General features: G+C 40.7%; 1 protein-coding gene across 1 annotated transcript in view; it reads right to left on the reverse strand.

The window, feature by feature from the left end:
- Fdx1 (ferredoxin 1) overlaps positions 1-15,537 on the reverse strand; it is a 38,076-nt gene that overhangs the window by 1,608 nt on the left and 20,931 nt on the right. The window contains exon 3 of the mRNA XM_045145716.1: positions 11,176-11,305. Coding sequence (XP_045001651.1) covers positions 11,176-11,305 — 130 coding nt within the window. The remainder of the gene's footprint in view (positions 1-11,175; positions 11,306-15,537) is intronic.

The raw sequence follows: 15,537 nt of genomic DNA on the forward strand, positions 1-15,537 counted from the left end.
ACACTATCTTAATAAGAGTAGTAACAAAGCCTTTAAATAGGATGGTACTGTATATATGTAAGTAGAAGAATAGATAAATGGGAGTTAAAAGGCCCAAGTGAGGTCAGGGGAAGAGATTGAGTAAAGGAAAGGTGGAGGGAGGGCTAATCAAAATCTAAGAGGGGGCTGGAGAGATGGCTTAGTGGTTAAGTGCTTGCCTGTGAAGCCTAAGGACCCCGGTTCGAGGCTCAGTTCCCCAGGTCCCACATTAGCCAGATGCACAAGGGGGCACACGCGTCTGGAGTTTGTTTGCAGAGGCTGGAAGCCCTGGCGCACCCATTCTCTCTCTCTCCCTCTATCTGTCTTTCTCTCTGTCTCTGTCGCTCTCAAATAAATAAATAATTAATTTTAAAAAATCTAAGAGAATATAAATAAATCATATGGAAACCTACCTTTTGAACAAGGGAACACTCAGGAGTCATAGATTGTTGCTAGAAAATATTCAGCGCCAGGGATGTGATACCTTCCAGTGAGTTGTTAGCCAGGGAGGTCCCCGATGAACCCCCCCAAAACATTACAGGCCATTGCCAAGGCCCTGGTTTCCCACCAGGAATAGACAGTAAGACCCTACTGCTGACATTCCACATACTTGGGCTGGAAGGCCACTGAGAAATCCTGCTGGAACTGAGCTGATAACCTCTCCATGTAGACCAACTGACAGAAAGCTGGAAAAAGTCATTCTGCATGCAGTTCAATGGGAGAATGAGAAATCACCAGTGAAGATACTCAGCAGTAAACACTGTAAGTTTTAAATTTTGCCAGCCAGGCCAAATGAGCCAATGGGTGCAACAGTGGCACATCTGTCATGGTGGAAACCAACTGCCCTCTAATGGGACTGGAGGCCTGCTCCGTGGGAGGGAATACATCCCTGATATTGAAAATTTAAAACAGGGTTAGTCATGAGCCCTAGGGGTGTAATGTCTGCTGCTGTCTGGCGTAATGTGTATACTATGCTCATCAAATTGCCCAGTAAACACTTCTCTTAATGATCATACCCATATGTTAATGCTACTCTCACTATTGGTAAAGAACCTTCTCTTTTCCGATGGCAGTGACCTTGGGATGACTCAAAAGGCATCATGGTGCTGGAAGGAAGTGACAGGAGTGCTCAGCACTGCAATATTTCTTTCACACCTTCCAAGGCTCAGGGTCTATTGTGGAAGAGGTGGCAGAAAGAATGTAAGAGCCAAAGGAAGGGTAGGACTCCTTACAACATGCTCTCCCCAGATACAAAATGGATTGAATATCCATGTCCTCACAGTGCCTGACACTACCTACATAAGACCATCATAATAGGAGGAAAATATCATGACATCAAAATAAAAGAGAGAATGATTGAGAAGGGGAGGAGACAGGATGGAGAATGGAGTTTCAAAGGGGAGAGTGTGGGAGGACATTACCATGGGATATTGTTTACAATCATGGACATTATTAATAAATAAGTTTAAAAAAGGAAATTTGAGAGGCATGGTGGGCTCAAACTATCAACTATAATAATGTAATTTCCTCATGGTTTTAACATCTTTGAAATCAAGGTTTATCTTAAAACCAATAGCATCTTAGATTCACTGCCACAATGTGAGGTAGCAGTCATGTCATAGCTGCAAATTTGGTTACAATATCCATACTAGTGTCTTTTCAACTGAATAAAGAAGGGTATGTTAACATCAAATGTGTTTAACTTTTAAAGCCTTTCAAAATATCTGAAAAGATTACAAAAAAATTAGTAAGGATATAGGAACATAGCAGGGTGAAAATGATATTTGTCTTTATAAGAATAACTACCATTCCATTTTCTTCCCCCATTTCTTTCATAGAAGAATTACTACCAATTTTATTTCTGTTTTTTTGTTTTTAATAGATATGTAACATGTTTCAATAACTTATATAATATACTAAGTGATAACTTTGTGCACATTTCAATCATCAGGTTTTTTATTTTTCTTAGTGGCCCATTAAAGCAAATGTAAAGCCATGTTTGGTGGCGCAGACCTGTAATCCAAGCTACTTAGGAGACTGAGGCAGAAGTACTGAAATGTCAAGACCTGCCTGGGCTAAAGAGTGAGTTAGGGGTGGTGACAAGGTTCAATGGACAAAGTGTCTTCCACAAAGGACTGCTGTGGAGATGAGTTGCTTATTTCAGCATTAAACAGTGAACTTTCAGACAGAAGAGATGAAACAACTCACTGATAATTAACATGTGACAGTGCGACAAATGGGAGGTATGAGAAGAAAGCCATACTTCTGGCTAGGGTAGATGGTACAGTAGTTTTGATGTAAATGTTCCCCCATAGTCTCTTGTGGTTGTGATTAACCCTCACATAATCTCTAGCTGGTGGAGCCTTGGGAAGGGGGCATCTCTGAAGGCTGGGGTGTGGTACAGCCCAGACCTGCTCAACACACCCAGCTCACTTCCTCCCTCCTGATAAGATGTAATGTCTGCTTCTTCCATGCTTTCTCCATCAGATGAAACTTCCCCTTGGAACTGTAAATCAAAATAAACCCTTTCTGCCCTTTTGGTTGAGTGTTTTGTCCCAGTAAGGAGAAGCAACTGTTGCAGATGGTATGTGGAACAGACTTTGAAAGATGAATGGGATTTAGAAAAGACAAAGGATTTGAAACAAACACTAGGAAAAGGAGAAAACAGGGAAGAAGGAGAGGAGGGTTACTCAACAAACAAGTCAAGGGCCAGCAAAACAAAGAAAGAGAGAGAGAGAGAAAGAAAGATGGATAAAGAAAGGAGGATATATGAAAGGAAGGAAGGAAGGAAGAAGGGAAGAAAGAAAAACAGAAAGAGAGAGAGAGAAAGGAGTATTTATGTATGGATAGATGGATGGAAAGAAGGAAGGAAGAAGTGAAGGGAGGGAAAGAGAAAGAAAGAGGGAGGGGCTGGAGCTTAGTGGCTAAGCTGCTTGCCAACAAAGCCAAAGGACCCAGGTTCAATTCCCCAGTACACATGTACAGCTAGATAGATGCACAATGTGGCACATGCATTTGGAGTTCCTCTGCAGAGGCTAGAGGTCCTGGTATGGCCAATTCTCTCTCTCTCTGGCTCACTCACGCCCTCCCTCCCTCAAATAAATAAAAATAAATTTTAAAAGACAGAAAGAAAATAAGAAATGGGAGGGTCTTCAGGGGGGAATGGGGAGAAGGGGAAGGAGGATTACACAAAACTAATGACACCATGAATCAGTAGCATAGAACCCTTCTTCCTGGACAACATTCTACAAGATATAACCCTCAATAAGGCAAGAGGGGAGGGGGGAAACCCAGACAGGTTTCTCCACCAGAAGGTGGAAAAAACTTAAACCTAAAATCATGAGCTTTAGTAAATCCAGAGTCCAGAACTTGGTTATCCCTATAGTGAGCTATTGTTCAGGGAGATCCATGAAGTCCCCAAAATCATGCAGGCCCCTGCCAAAGCACTTGGTTACCTGCCCGAGCTAAAAGGTTATAACCCTATTGCTTAAGACACCACAGCCAAATAGTCACAAGACATCAAAAGACCTTGCTGGAACTAAGACTGTCCTCCTAGCTAGCCCTCATAGTGCTGGGAAGTACTATAGGAGCTGCTGGGGACAATGGTTACCAACAGCATGAATAAGCAGGAGATCTTTCAGGTTATTAAATCAACCAGCTGGGCAAAAGGCACAAACCTGTGCAATAGTGACACACAGCCCATGTGAGACATGAGGGCCGCTTAGTGGGAGAGAACTCATACCTGGTACTGGGAACCAAGTCAGAATTCCATACATAGGAAACTCATAGATTCCAGAGAGAACCTCCCCTACCCTTTGGTGAAGAAGAGTGGGAATACACATCAAAAAAGTCTCCCAACCATGTTTAATCTTTTAATTAAAACTGCTCTCACTTTTGGTTGGAGAATCTGTTTTATCTTACAGATGGTAGAGAATACTGGGAAGATCCAGGATACATCAATAAAACAAGAAAAGACAGCAGACTGTCTAATGTGAAACTGATCACCTCCACCACATCTGCCAGTGGACCTAGGAGTCATTGCAGAGGAAGAGGCAACTTGAATTCTGCTCCACCGCCAACCTAAAACCAGTCCCAGGGGCAACAGACACTGTGGTCACCCAAATCACATTAAAACAGAAATCCTGAGGCTAAAGAGAATTAACACTCAATCAGATTTCTAAAACGCCTGCCATAGCTGAGGGAACATTATGCAAGACTGGGCAGAAAACTGTTTAGTAGGATTAGCCTGCAACTTTCCATAGACTGAATGAGGCCTTCAAGACCCACAGTGAATAACAATAACCCCACTGAGGAGGGCTTTCAGTGGAATGGGGTTTGGGGAGTTGAGCTGTAAGAGTATAACCTCTGTCTCTCTCTCTCTCTCTCTCTCTCTCTCTCTCTCTCTCTCTCTCTCTCTCTCACACACACACACACACACACACACACACACACATATGAGGCAATGACAAAAGAACACAGAAAAATTAATTAAAGGCATGTCTAAGTGTCACTTAGCACTGATAAGCATGAGACGTGAACTGGATGTGGCAGAGTGTATAAGACTCTGGTTCAATACCCAACACCACCATCACCCCTAGAAGGAGAGGAGAAAAAGGACAAGGACAAGCATAATGATGGGATGAAAAGGTAGCCAGGGCCACATATAGTTTTAAATGCCAATTAAATCTGCTTTAGCTGGTAAACAGTAAGGCACCACTGTGAAGTCTTAGAGCAAGAGAGACAGCTTAACCTAGAAAATTTTTATTGCTGAGGAAAAAAAAAAACTCTCCTCTCACCAAAAGTCTATTTGTAGAAGTAAAATACAGCCTTAACAATATTCAAATACACATCAAATTCTGTCCCTAAGAGAAAATGTGGCAAGGTAATTTGGACTGATTCATCAGTGAACTATAGTGAGATTGTCACACACATCAGGTTTTCATATAAAAAGATTAAATTTAAAAAAAAAGATTAAATTAAAAAAAAAAGATTAAATAATGCTACTCTTCAAGTAACTACAACTTAGTAAGGGAAGCAACTATCAATGAAGCAGGGCAGAAAGCTGTATGGCGTTGGAAGAATAAGCACATCATGGCTAACAGAGAAGCAGCACCGAGGGCTCTAGAACGTTCTAGAAGATGAAATGCTACTCTGTAGCCATTTGTCACTCTTCTGCTTATTTAACTCCTTACAGATGTGTGATGTAGCCAGTGTAAACAGTGTCTCACTGTGCTAAGGAAGACAGACAATGAGGCTTCCTAAAGTTCATACTATTAGTCCACAGTATATTGACACTCATGCAAACACGAAAGATACCATTACCATTGTTCTTGCCGTATTTCTCTTACAGTAAAAAATCATGGAATATTGTTTTACTTCTAAAGCAGGGTTCTGGAACACAACATAACTGAACTCAATGTAGAGGTCTGTCGTTAACTAGTTGTTCTACTAGGACTTGAGAAAATCAAGTTGTACAGCCTTAACCAAATATGATAACTAAGCCTTATTTTCTAAATCCAAAGGATGGAAAGAATTCTCACTAAATGTGTAGGCACCTAATGCAAGGACTTGACAAATAAAGATCACTGTAGTTATTATACGTTAACAAGTAAAATTTAACGAGCTCCTTGTCTATGCACTATTCTTTGAATCCCACAGAGTAACCCTATGCAGGAAGAAACATAATTATCTAGAAGGAACCTGAGGCCTTTGTACACATTTTATGTAGAAACTAGTGGCACTGGGCAATGATAATCATCAAATATAGATTCATAGATATTTTCTGAAACTTCCCATCCATGAATTATTACTTGCACAAATAGGTAACAACCCCATATTGTGCATCAGGCACTGGAAAAAAAAAAAGACATAACCAACAAGAAAGGACCATATGAGGATGTATTTTACTTTGAAAAATAAAGAGATATGCAAATATATCCCTTAATTTTAAAATAAGTGGGAGCTGGAGCGATAGCTCAGCAGTTAAGGTACTTGTCTATGAAAACCTACGGACCTAGGTTTGATTCCCTAGTACCCACATAAGCCCAATGCACAAGGTGGCACATGTGTCTGGAGTTTGCAGTGTCTACAGCCCTTGGCATGCCCATTCTCTTCCTCCCTTTCCCTGTCCCTTAAAAAAACAAAAAAACAAAAAATAAAATAAAAAATAAATAAATAAATTTTAAAATAAATGCATCTGAACTGTATGGTACTCTAAAATAGGAATTATAATGTAGTAACTAGCTTTGAACAAACCCCTTTCCATCTCACATAATATCAAAGTGTTTTGTAAATACTATATGAAATGCAATAGTCTTTTTCCAAGAAGTATCTCTGTTAAAATTCTGTGTGGCTGGGCGTGGTGACACATGCTTTTAACCCCAGCATGATAGAGGCTGAAACAGGAGGATCAATAAGCATCTGATGCCAGTATGGGGCTACAGAGTGAGTTCTGGGTCAGCTCAGGCCAGAATGAGACTCTACCTGAAAAAAATGAAAAAGGAAAAAAAAAAAATACTGCCTCTGGTACCATTCTCTGAGGCTGGGGAGATGGCTCAGTAGTTAAAAGGCACTTGCTTATTACAAAGTTTGCTAGCCTAGGTTCAATTCTCAAGAATCATGTCAAGCCAGATGCACATTTTGCATCTGGAGTTTGCAGTAGCAAGCAGCCCTGGAGTGCCCAAACTCATACATTCTGATGCTCTCATATTATTTCTCTCAAATAAGTAAATAAAATTATTTTTAAAATAAAGTAATATTATTTTTCCTTAAATAGTAGCAAGATTTAGGCACAGTGGCACATACTGTAATCCTACGGCTCAGTAGCCTGAGGTGGAAGGATCACACACTTTAGGCTAGCCTTGGTATGGCAAGATCCTGACTCAAGGGCTGGAGAAATGGCTTAGCTATTAAGCGCTTGCCTGTGAAGCCTAAGGACCCTGGTTCGAGGCTTCATTCCCCAGGACCCACGTTAGCCAGATGCACAAGGGGGTGTATGCGTCTGGGGTTCGTGTGCTGTGGCTGGAGGCCCTGGCATGCCCATTCTCTCTCTCTCTCTCTCTCTCTCTCTCTCTCTCTCTCTCTCTCTCTCTCTCTCTGTCTTTCTCTCTTTGTCTGTCACTCTCAAATAAATAAATAAAAATAAACAAAAATAATTAAAAAAAAAAAAAGATCCTGACTCAAAAACACAAGAAACCAGCTACAGGATGCTATAAAAGCTATTCCTTCCTCTCTTCTATCTTGCTCTAACACCAGGAAATCTTAACACCATGTCTAGCTTACATTTATTACAGGCCTTTTTATATATTACATTCTTTATCTCTTATAATCTTTTCCTTTTCACTTATTATCTATTCCATCTATTCATATACCTACATTTTTCAATAAAAGTTTGTAGTACTGGAGATGGAACATAGGAGAGCCAAGCACTCTAGCAGTAAACTGTATCCTTAGCCCAACTTACACATTTTAAGAAGGTGGCAACAGACAGATTCATTAGGCCTTTAAGTCAAGCAGTTAGCTATGAATGAACCACCTTATGAAGAGACACCATTCTCATATACATCTTAGTACTTGTTGGATATCTTGTCTGTATTATCCTTCAGGGATGGCAAAACAAATGCTAACAGTAAATATGGCACTGCAAGATGTGAGTGGGTTCAGGCTGTGGTAGTTTGATTCAGTTATCTCCCAAAAACTTAGGTGTTCTGAATGCTATGTTCCCAGCTGATGGAGATTTGGTAATTAACACCTCCTGGAGGCAGTCTATTGTTGGGGGTGGGCTTACAGGTTGCATTTGCCAGTGCATATTCTCCTGTTCCTGTTGTCCACCTTATGTTGGCCAGGGCGTGATGTCCACCCTCTGCTCATGCTATCATTTTCCCTTCCATCGTGGAGCTTCCCCTCTAGCCTATAAGCCAAAATAAACTTCCTTATTCCCACAAGCTGCTCTAGGTTGGGTAATTTCTACCAGCAATGTGAACCTGACTGCAACAATAAAGTGGCAAAAAGGGATGGGATTGCTGCTAGACACCTGACTGTGTGGCTTTGGCATTTTGGAGCTGATGTTTAAGAGGAATGTGGAAGGATTTGAAATCTTGGCCTAACAGACGCCTTGCAGGGCTGTAAGTACAACTTGATGGACTATTCTGGTCAGAATTGAAAGACCTGAATGTAGTTAAGAACTATGGATTGTGAGGTTTGGCTTATAAGGGTGAGAAAGAGCTTTCTTTGTACTGGGCTAGAAGCAGTTTGAGTGACAGCTTGCTGGTGTGCCTGGGTCCTGAGAAGTTGTGCAGGGTTGCTTTGCATAGAAATGAACTGGTGTGAGCCCAGGGATATGACACAGAAAGAAAAATCTTTGGGTGAACTGCTGCTTGTTCAGCTGTAATTGAGAGATTACAACCTTTGAGATTGGGCCAGCTGACCTGCACTGGGACAACAGGAAGAATGTAGACTCTTTTGAAGGGGCCTGAATGCTCAAGGAGTGTCCTGTTCTTCAAAGTATGCTTTATTCCCCCTGGATTAACAAATTGGCACCCTACCTAGTATTGTGGAGTATAAGAAGTACAGGGAAGAGAGGGTCATTGAGTTTGCAACACTGTCTTGTGTTCTGGAAATGGCCATGGGCAGTGTGAAGCTGGTTTGCTGGATGCCTACATGAAGACCCCATGGGGCCATGAGTACGAACCTTGCAGTGGAGACCCAGTGAAGATGCCAGGAATAGAGATGGCTGCCACGGAAAGCTGCTGGCCCCAGATGAAGTTTTCCAGGACTGGGAGTAGCCTAGCTGGAGAGGCAGAATTGGAACTCCAAAGATTTGTCATTGACTAGAGTTATTGGAGCTACAGAGTTTGGTGTCTGCCCTGTTTAAATCATGTATTGCTTGAGTTTATACCCAAAGCCATCTTTTGCAGTGTGAATGTTTATACTGTACCATATGAGTTTTAGGGTTGATATTTTTTTGGGGGGTGGAGGTATTATGGCTCAGTTAAAACACCTTGGACTATGGGGAACTGATAAAAACTATGGGGACATTTAAAGTTGGATGAATGCACTACATTTTATATCATGTATGGTTATCAGTTTATGGAGCCAGAGGCAGAATGTGGTGATTTGATTCAGGTTACCCCATAAAGTAGGTGTTCTGAATGCTATGTTCCCAGCTGATGGAGATTTGAGAATTAATGTCTCCTGGAGGTGGAATATTGTTGGGGGTGGGCTTATGGGTGTTATGGCCAGTTTCCCCATGCCAGTGTTTGGCACACTCTCCTGTTGCTATTGTCCACTTATGTAGGCCAGGGTGTGATGTCCACCCTCTGTTCATGACATCGTTTTCCCCTGCCATTGTGGAGCTTCCCCTTGAGTCTGTAAGCCAAAATAATCCTCTTTTGCCCAGAGGCTGCTCTTGGTTCGGTGATTTCTACCAGCAATGCAAACCTGACTGCAACACAGGCTGATGGCAAACACAAGCCACTTTGTTTTAGGGTCTAAAGAGATGTATATTCCCTTGGGCTGGTGAGATGGCTTAGAGGTTAAGCGCTTGCCTGTGAAGCCTAAGGACCCCAGTTCGAGGCTCGATTCCCCAGGACACACATTAGCCAGATGCACAAAGGGATGCACGCATCTGGAGTTCATTTGCAGTGGCTGGAAGCCCTGGCGCACCCATTCTCTCTCTCTGCCTCTTTCTCTCTGTCTGTCGCTCTCAAATAAATAAATAAAAATAAACCAAAAAAAAAAAAGAGAGAGAGAGAGATGTATGTTCCCAGTCTCTTTTCCCAAGGTATCAGTCTCACTTTCATTAACAGGAAAATGTGGGCTGTGTGGGCTAGAGAAATGACTCAGTGACAGAGTACTTGCCTAACATGTGCAAGACCCTGAGTTCTGTCCCTTGCACCAAACAAAATCCAAGTAAGAGAGCTCAGGAGATGAATGAACAATTCATCTTGCTTGCAAACCAGCTAGCCTGAGTATTCCCCAGCACATAAAGTTGGACACAAGTGGCACATGCATCTGTTATCTCACCATGCCTAAAGCAATGGAAGGTAGAGCCAGGAGAATCCAGAAGTTTGAGGCCTGCTAGGTAAGTGCACACAAAATGGCAAAAGCAAAACAAGGAAGACCCTGTTTCAAGTAAAGTGGAAGTACACTGTGCCACACACACACAAACGTATATCATGCACATATACACATACATAAATATTTCAAACCCCCCCAAAATAGCAAAGAGATGAACAAGATACTTCATTTGTAAATAAATACAAATGACCTAAAAAGTTTTGAGGATTAAATGAGATAGTTTGTTAAATGTCTAACCATACTGTAGTGGCATCATACACCTGAAATACTATTATCAATAATTATTTGTAACTGTTTTAAAAAAGCTTTATTAGGGTTATCAAAATATAGCTAAACAAAGTCCACTCTAAGTGGACCAATAAGCCTCCTTATTTGCTGCTTGACATAGCACATCAGGTAAAAATTTTCCTTGACTCCAAGGCTAGATAATTAAAAATAGTAACACTTGATATCACCAGCTACTGTAAATCTTACTACCTTTAAGAGAAACTCTACTAATTAATAATAATATGCTGATTAACTTACTTTAGTATACATTTAGAAAAAGAACTATTCATCTTAATGTAATTACTATTATATATTTTTTGAAATTTTAGTAAATTTTCCACACTAATTTTGTTCAATTATCAAAGCTATCTTTAAAAATGCTATAAAAAGCATTACATTAATTCCACCCTGTTCAATTATGATAAATATTAATTCCTGGGATAAAAAATAGACTAAAGAAGATTTAGAATTTACAGCACTAACAACTTTTTCACTTTTATAAAAGGGTAAGTTTCAAAATGGTTAAACTGTGAAACAGGTGAAAGAGAAATGCCACCAACTAGATATACAAACTTCGTGATTGTTATGTACATAAGACAACAGGATCAAACTCATATGTACGTATGTACAATGTGAGACACAGAGTAATAAATAATAGATTGTCCCATTGAGGAAGTGAAGCAGCCAGCCAGGGATGGGGTCTCATGCCTGTAATCCCAGTACTCCTGAAGCAAGAGGACTGTCACAAGTTTGAGGACAACCTGGGCTATAATAAGAACTGAACTCAAGGGGAAAAAAACCAAAAACACTTACCTGTCTGTTAGTCCATATGCCAGATCAAGCATGTCATTTTCCTCATCAGTGATGGCATCTAATTTCTCATATATGTGATCCTCAAAGATAAGGTGACAGGTAGAACAAGCCAAAGTTCCTTCACATGCACCTATAAAAGCAGCAAACACTGAACATACTTCTCACTAGCTCAAACATGGCTGGTTAAACATTTCTAAACTTATAAGTAGCATTAGAATACTAAATAAAAGGACTTCTTCTCTGAGTGATCATAAACCAGATAAAATACATATATATACCACCAATTTCAGAAGTTGTGAGAAATTCTGTTCAAATCCCAAACCAAAATTCACTGAATGATTTTTAAATAAAATTTAAGTCAGCAATTCAACAATTAATTTTTAAAACCATATGTATCCTAACACAATACAAATTGAGCCAATTTGATACTTACATGCTGAGAGGAATGACAGAGGAAAAATACTAACACTTTATTTTCTGAAATTAAACCATTATTTCTGTAAGAACAGAGTTAAAAACACTTCAATTCTGGGCTGGAGAGATAACTTGGTGGTTAAGGTGCTTGCCTGCAAAGCCAAATGACCCAGATTTGTTTCCCCAGGACCCACATAAGCCAGATGCACAAAGTGGTACATACATTCAGAGTTTGTTTGCAACAGCTAGATGGTCCGGCATACCCATTATCTCTATCTGTCTGTCTTCTATCTCTCTTTCTGCTTGCAAATAGATGATTGATAGATAGATAAATAAATAAAAAGAAAGCAAAAAGGAATTATTTTAAAAACACTGCAACTCATAACGTTCGTCGTCTTGAGTATGAGCAGAGGTGTTGCCAGCAGCCTGTGGTGGTGCTGCGTGCGTGACAGCATGCACAGAGCTAGGTGCACACTCCAGGTTCTGCACCAAGGCTGCAGTAAAGCTGTGTTCCAACACAGGCAAAAACTACCTGGCATTTATTACACATTAGACTTTTGAATTAATTTTTGCAAACTGCATGTTCAGAGACCTTTTAGTTAAATTCTTCATAGTCTCCAAATCTAGTTACCCAACCCCACCACCCAGTTTAAGAAGCAATAGATGAGCTTCTAATTTTATTTTCAGCTAGTTTCCACCTTGCTGAAGTCTGTCACCCCTGATGCTCTGGAGTTAAAACTAAACAAGACCATTTCCTATATTTCACAGTATGCTTTCTTCTTGAGGCCAGGCATGCCCAGGTTGTTCAAATTAATTCAGTATACAGCTCTAAATTCCTTTCCTCAGGATGTCTGGGTTTTTCTCCAGACATGGCATCCACAATGAAGTAATATTTCAGGGAATATGCAACACGTAGGGCAGAATCATGTTCTGGCTTGTCATCTTCAAATACTTACTTTTGTATTTTAAAAAGCATAATTTTAAACACTGTACAGACATAGGAGTAACTTCAGTTAGTCTCTTTGGAACTGCTTATAATATATGTGACAAAACTGCTATTAATAACTGAGGATATTAATTTGTTTCTGTATTTTTTTTTTAACAATAGTTGTTCCAGGCCTGGGGCTGTAGCTAGTAGCATGCCAGAAACCCTGGATTTAAGTCCCCCAGAAAGATTCCCTCCTAATTTTAATATTTTACTATCTAAATATACAAGAAACAAGAGATTTTTAATTTAACAAAAAATGTCATTTTTATTAAAGCTAATTCAAAGCAGTAAGAACAGGCTCACAGTAGCTCCATCTTGGCAAAGGAATTTGGAGCATAGGCTCTAGAGCCAGATTTCTTGCCCTCAGCCAGTTCCTTGCTCACTAATCATGCCATGCTTTATACCCCATGCCTCAGTTTCTCTAGCAGTAATCATAGCAACCTCATATGGCAGTTGGAAGAATCTTATGAGTATAAATAAATGTATATACTGGCAACCATGACTGGTAGGACATGAAAATTATTTAGAAATTATAAGAAATTTGTTAATTCAACTTTCTTTTAGGGCATATGAGGAACTATACCTAAGAAGCTAATAAAGAAAGGGGCTAAGGGGCTGGAGAGATGGCATAGCGGTTAAGCGCTTGACTGTGAAGCCTAAGGACCCCGGTTCGAGGCTCAGTTCCCCAGGCCCCACGTTAGCCAGATGCACAAGGGGGCGCAAGCGTCTGGAGTTCGTTTGCAGAGGCTGGAAGCCCTGGCGCGCCCATTCTCTCTCTCCCTCTACTCTGTCTGTCTGTCGCTCTCAAATAAATAAATAAATAAATAAAAAAGAAAGAAAGAAAGGGGCTAAGGTCATACTACCAGTAAGGGATGTGTTTGATTTCAAATAAGTTTCCCAATATTGACAATAACTAGTTCCTACAATACAGTAAACTAAATCACTCCATTTAAAACTTACATATACATCTACCTAACAACAGATTATATATATGAATATACCCTAATTGGTTCTTAAAACAAGTAGCTACTGGGCACAGTAGGACATGCCTAAGCTCAGAACTCAGGAAGCTAAGGCAAGAAGATCATGAGTTCAGGGCTAACCTGGCTTACATAGCAAGATATTATCTAAATCTTTCCTACCCACCACAGCAACCAAGAAGCTTAGTTTTTTTGTTTGTTTTGGTTTTTCGAGGTAGGGTCTCACTCTAGCTCAGGCTGACCTGGAATTCACTATGTAGTCTCAGGATGGCCTCGAACTCAAGGTGATCCTCCTACCTCTGCCTCCCAAGTGCTGGCATTAAAGGTGTAGCTACCAGTCCTGGATGGTTTTTTAATATTTGAAATATCTGACAAGAAGGTAAATGGCCATGTTCCTCTCACAGGATGTACTTTTTGTAAAAGACATCATAGGTCTGTTTTCTCACCAGTGCAGAGAGGGCGGGAGGTGATCTCAAAGGTACTGTTGGCACTGACACTTATGACATCATCAAGAAGAACTATAGATCTAAATGAACTTACTGTTCACTAGTACCCAATAAATATCTCCTTGTCTTGATTTCTATTTTTAGCTTGTCAATAACCAATTTAGACAACTTCAAACAACAGCAAATCGTAGTTACTGTGGAACAATTACCAGAAAACCTTCCTCCCTTGGTCCTTCCCTCCCTCCCACTCTTTCATTTTATATCCGTGAATATGTGTGCACATGCATTTGTGGAGACCAGAGGACAACTTTCAGTGTCATTCCTCAGGTGTTATCCACTCGTTTTGAGACTGTTTAACTCACTGGCCCAGAACTCACCAAGTAGACTACACGGGCTAGGTAGTAAGCCCCAGAGTCCTATCTCTATCTCCACCAGGGTCAGAATTACAAGTGCCAACGTCATACTCAGATATTTTGTTGGGATTCTGGGCACTGAGTATAGGTCGTACTCACAAGGCAAGCATTTTACATACTCCCCAGGCCCTCTTTAGTTTTTAAAATGTAAGTTTAGCAATTACAAAATATTTCCAAACAAATCCTGAGAATTGTACGCCACATGCAACAAAAAGAAAAGAGGAAAATGAAATTCACATTCTAGGCAGGAGATGTTGGAGATGCAGAGATAGGAAAACAGTGTGCTGAGCATGGAGGCTCTCTAAGGGAAGAGCACAAACCTGTCCTGCAAACCCACTATTCTTAACCTTGCTTCCTGACCACAGGGTGGGGTCAGCTGCAAGCTCAGGTTAGTCCTCCAGTGAGATGTCACAGAAGTCATACTGGACAGGTACACCTATCATGGATACTTGTCTCTCTACCCATCTTCCCCATGATCCAGCCCTAAGAACCACAGTGGTGGTAAGTCCCTGCTGTAGATTCCAAAAAGTACATTAAAGATTTTAAGTAGGAAAATGACATGGCATATTTTATTTTGGATATATTTGAATTGAATTAAGAAGCAAGGTGGTACATGCATAGGGAGTTCATTTACAGTGGCTAGAGGCCCTGGTGCACCCATTCTCTCATTCTCCTCTCCCCACACCCCAGTCTCTAATAAATATATTAAAATACTTAAAAAAAATGAAGCAAAAGCCATGAGATTCCACTGAAGAGGACAGAAAGGAGAAAAAGAGGTGAAGACAAGAAGCAGAGAGCTAAGAGAAAATGTGCTGAGAAGAAAAGTCCCAGTGAGAATGGTCCAGCAGGTAGGGAGAAAATCAGCCGCCTGCCATATCAGGAAAGGCCAGAGAGGCCTCAGCCAACCTGTACTGAAGAGAAAGGTTCCTAGGCCAAAGTTGAGGGTCTCCCTTTTGGTGTATCACATGGCCTGCTGAAATTAGTCACCCTCCATGTTCCAAGTCTTCATGTGCTTTGAAGTCCCCTGCTCTCTTCCCCAAGAAATCTGGGTTCCACTAGCCTTCTGTTTAGTCTTGTTTTACTCTCTAATTCCATTGCTCTTCTAAGCTACTTTGCCAAGC

Source organism: Jaculus jaculus, chromosome 3 (assembly GCF_020740685.1).
Source record: "Jaculus jaculus isolate mJacJac1 chromosome 3, mJacJac1.mat.Y.cur, whole genome shotgun sequence".
Lineage (NCBI taxonomy): Eukaryota > Metazoa > Chordata > Mammalia > Rodentia > Dipodidae > Jaculus > Jaculus jaculus.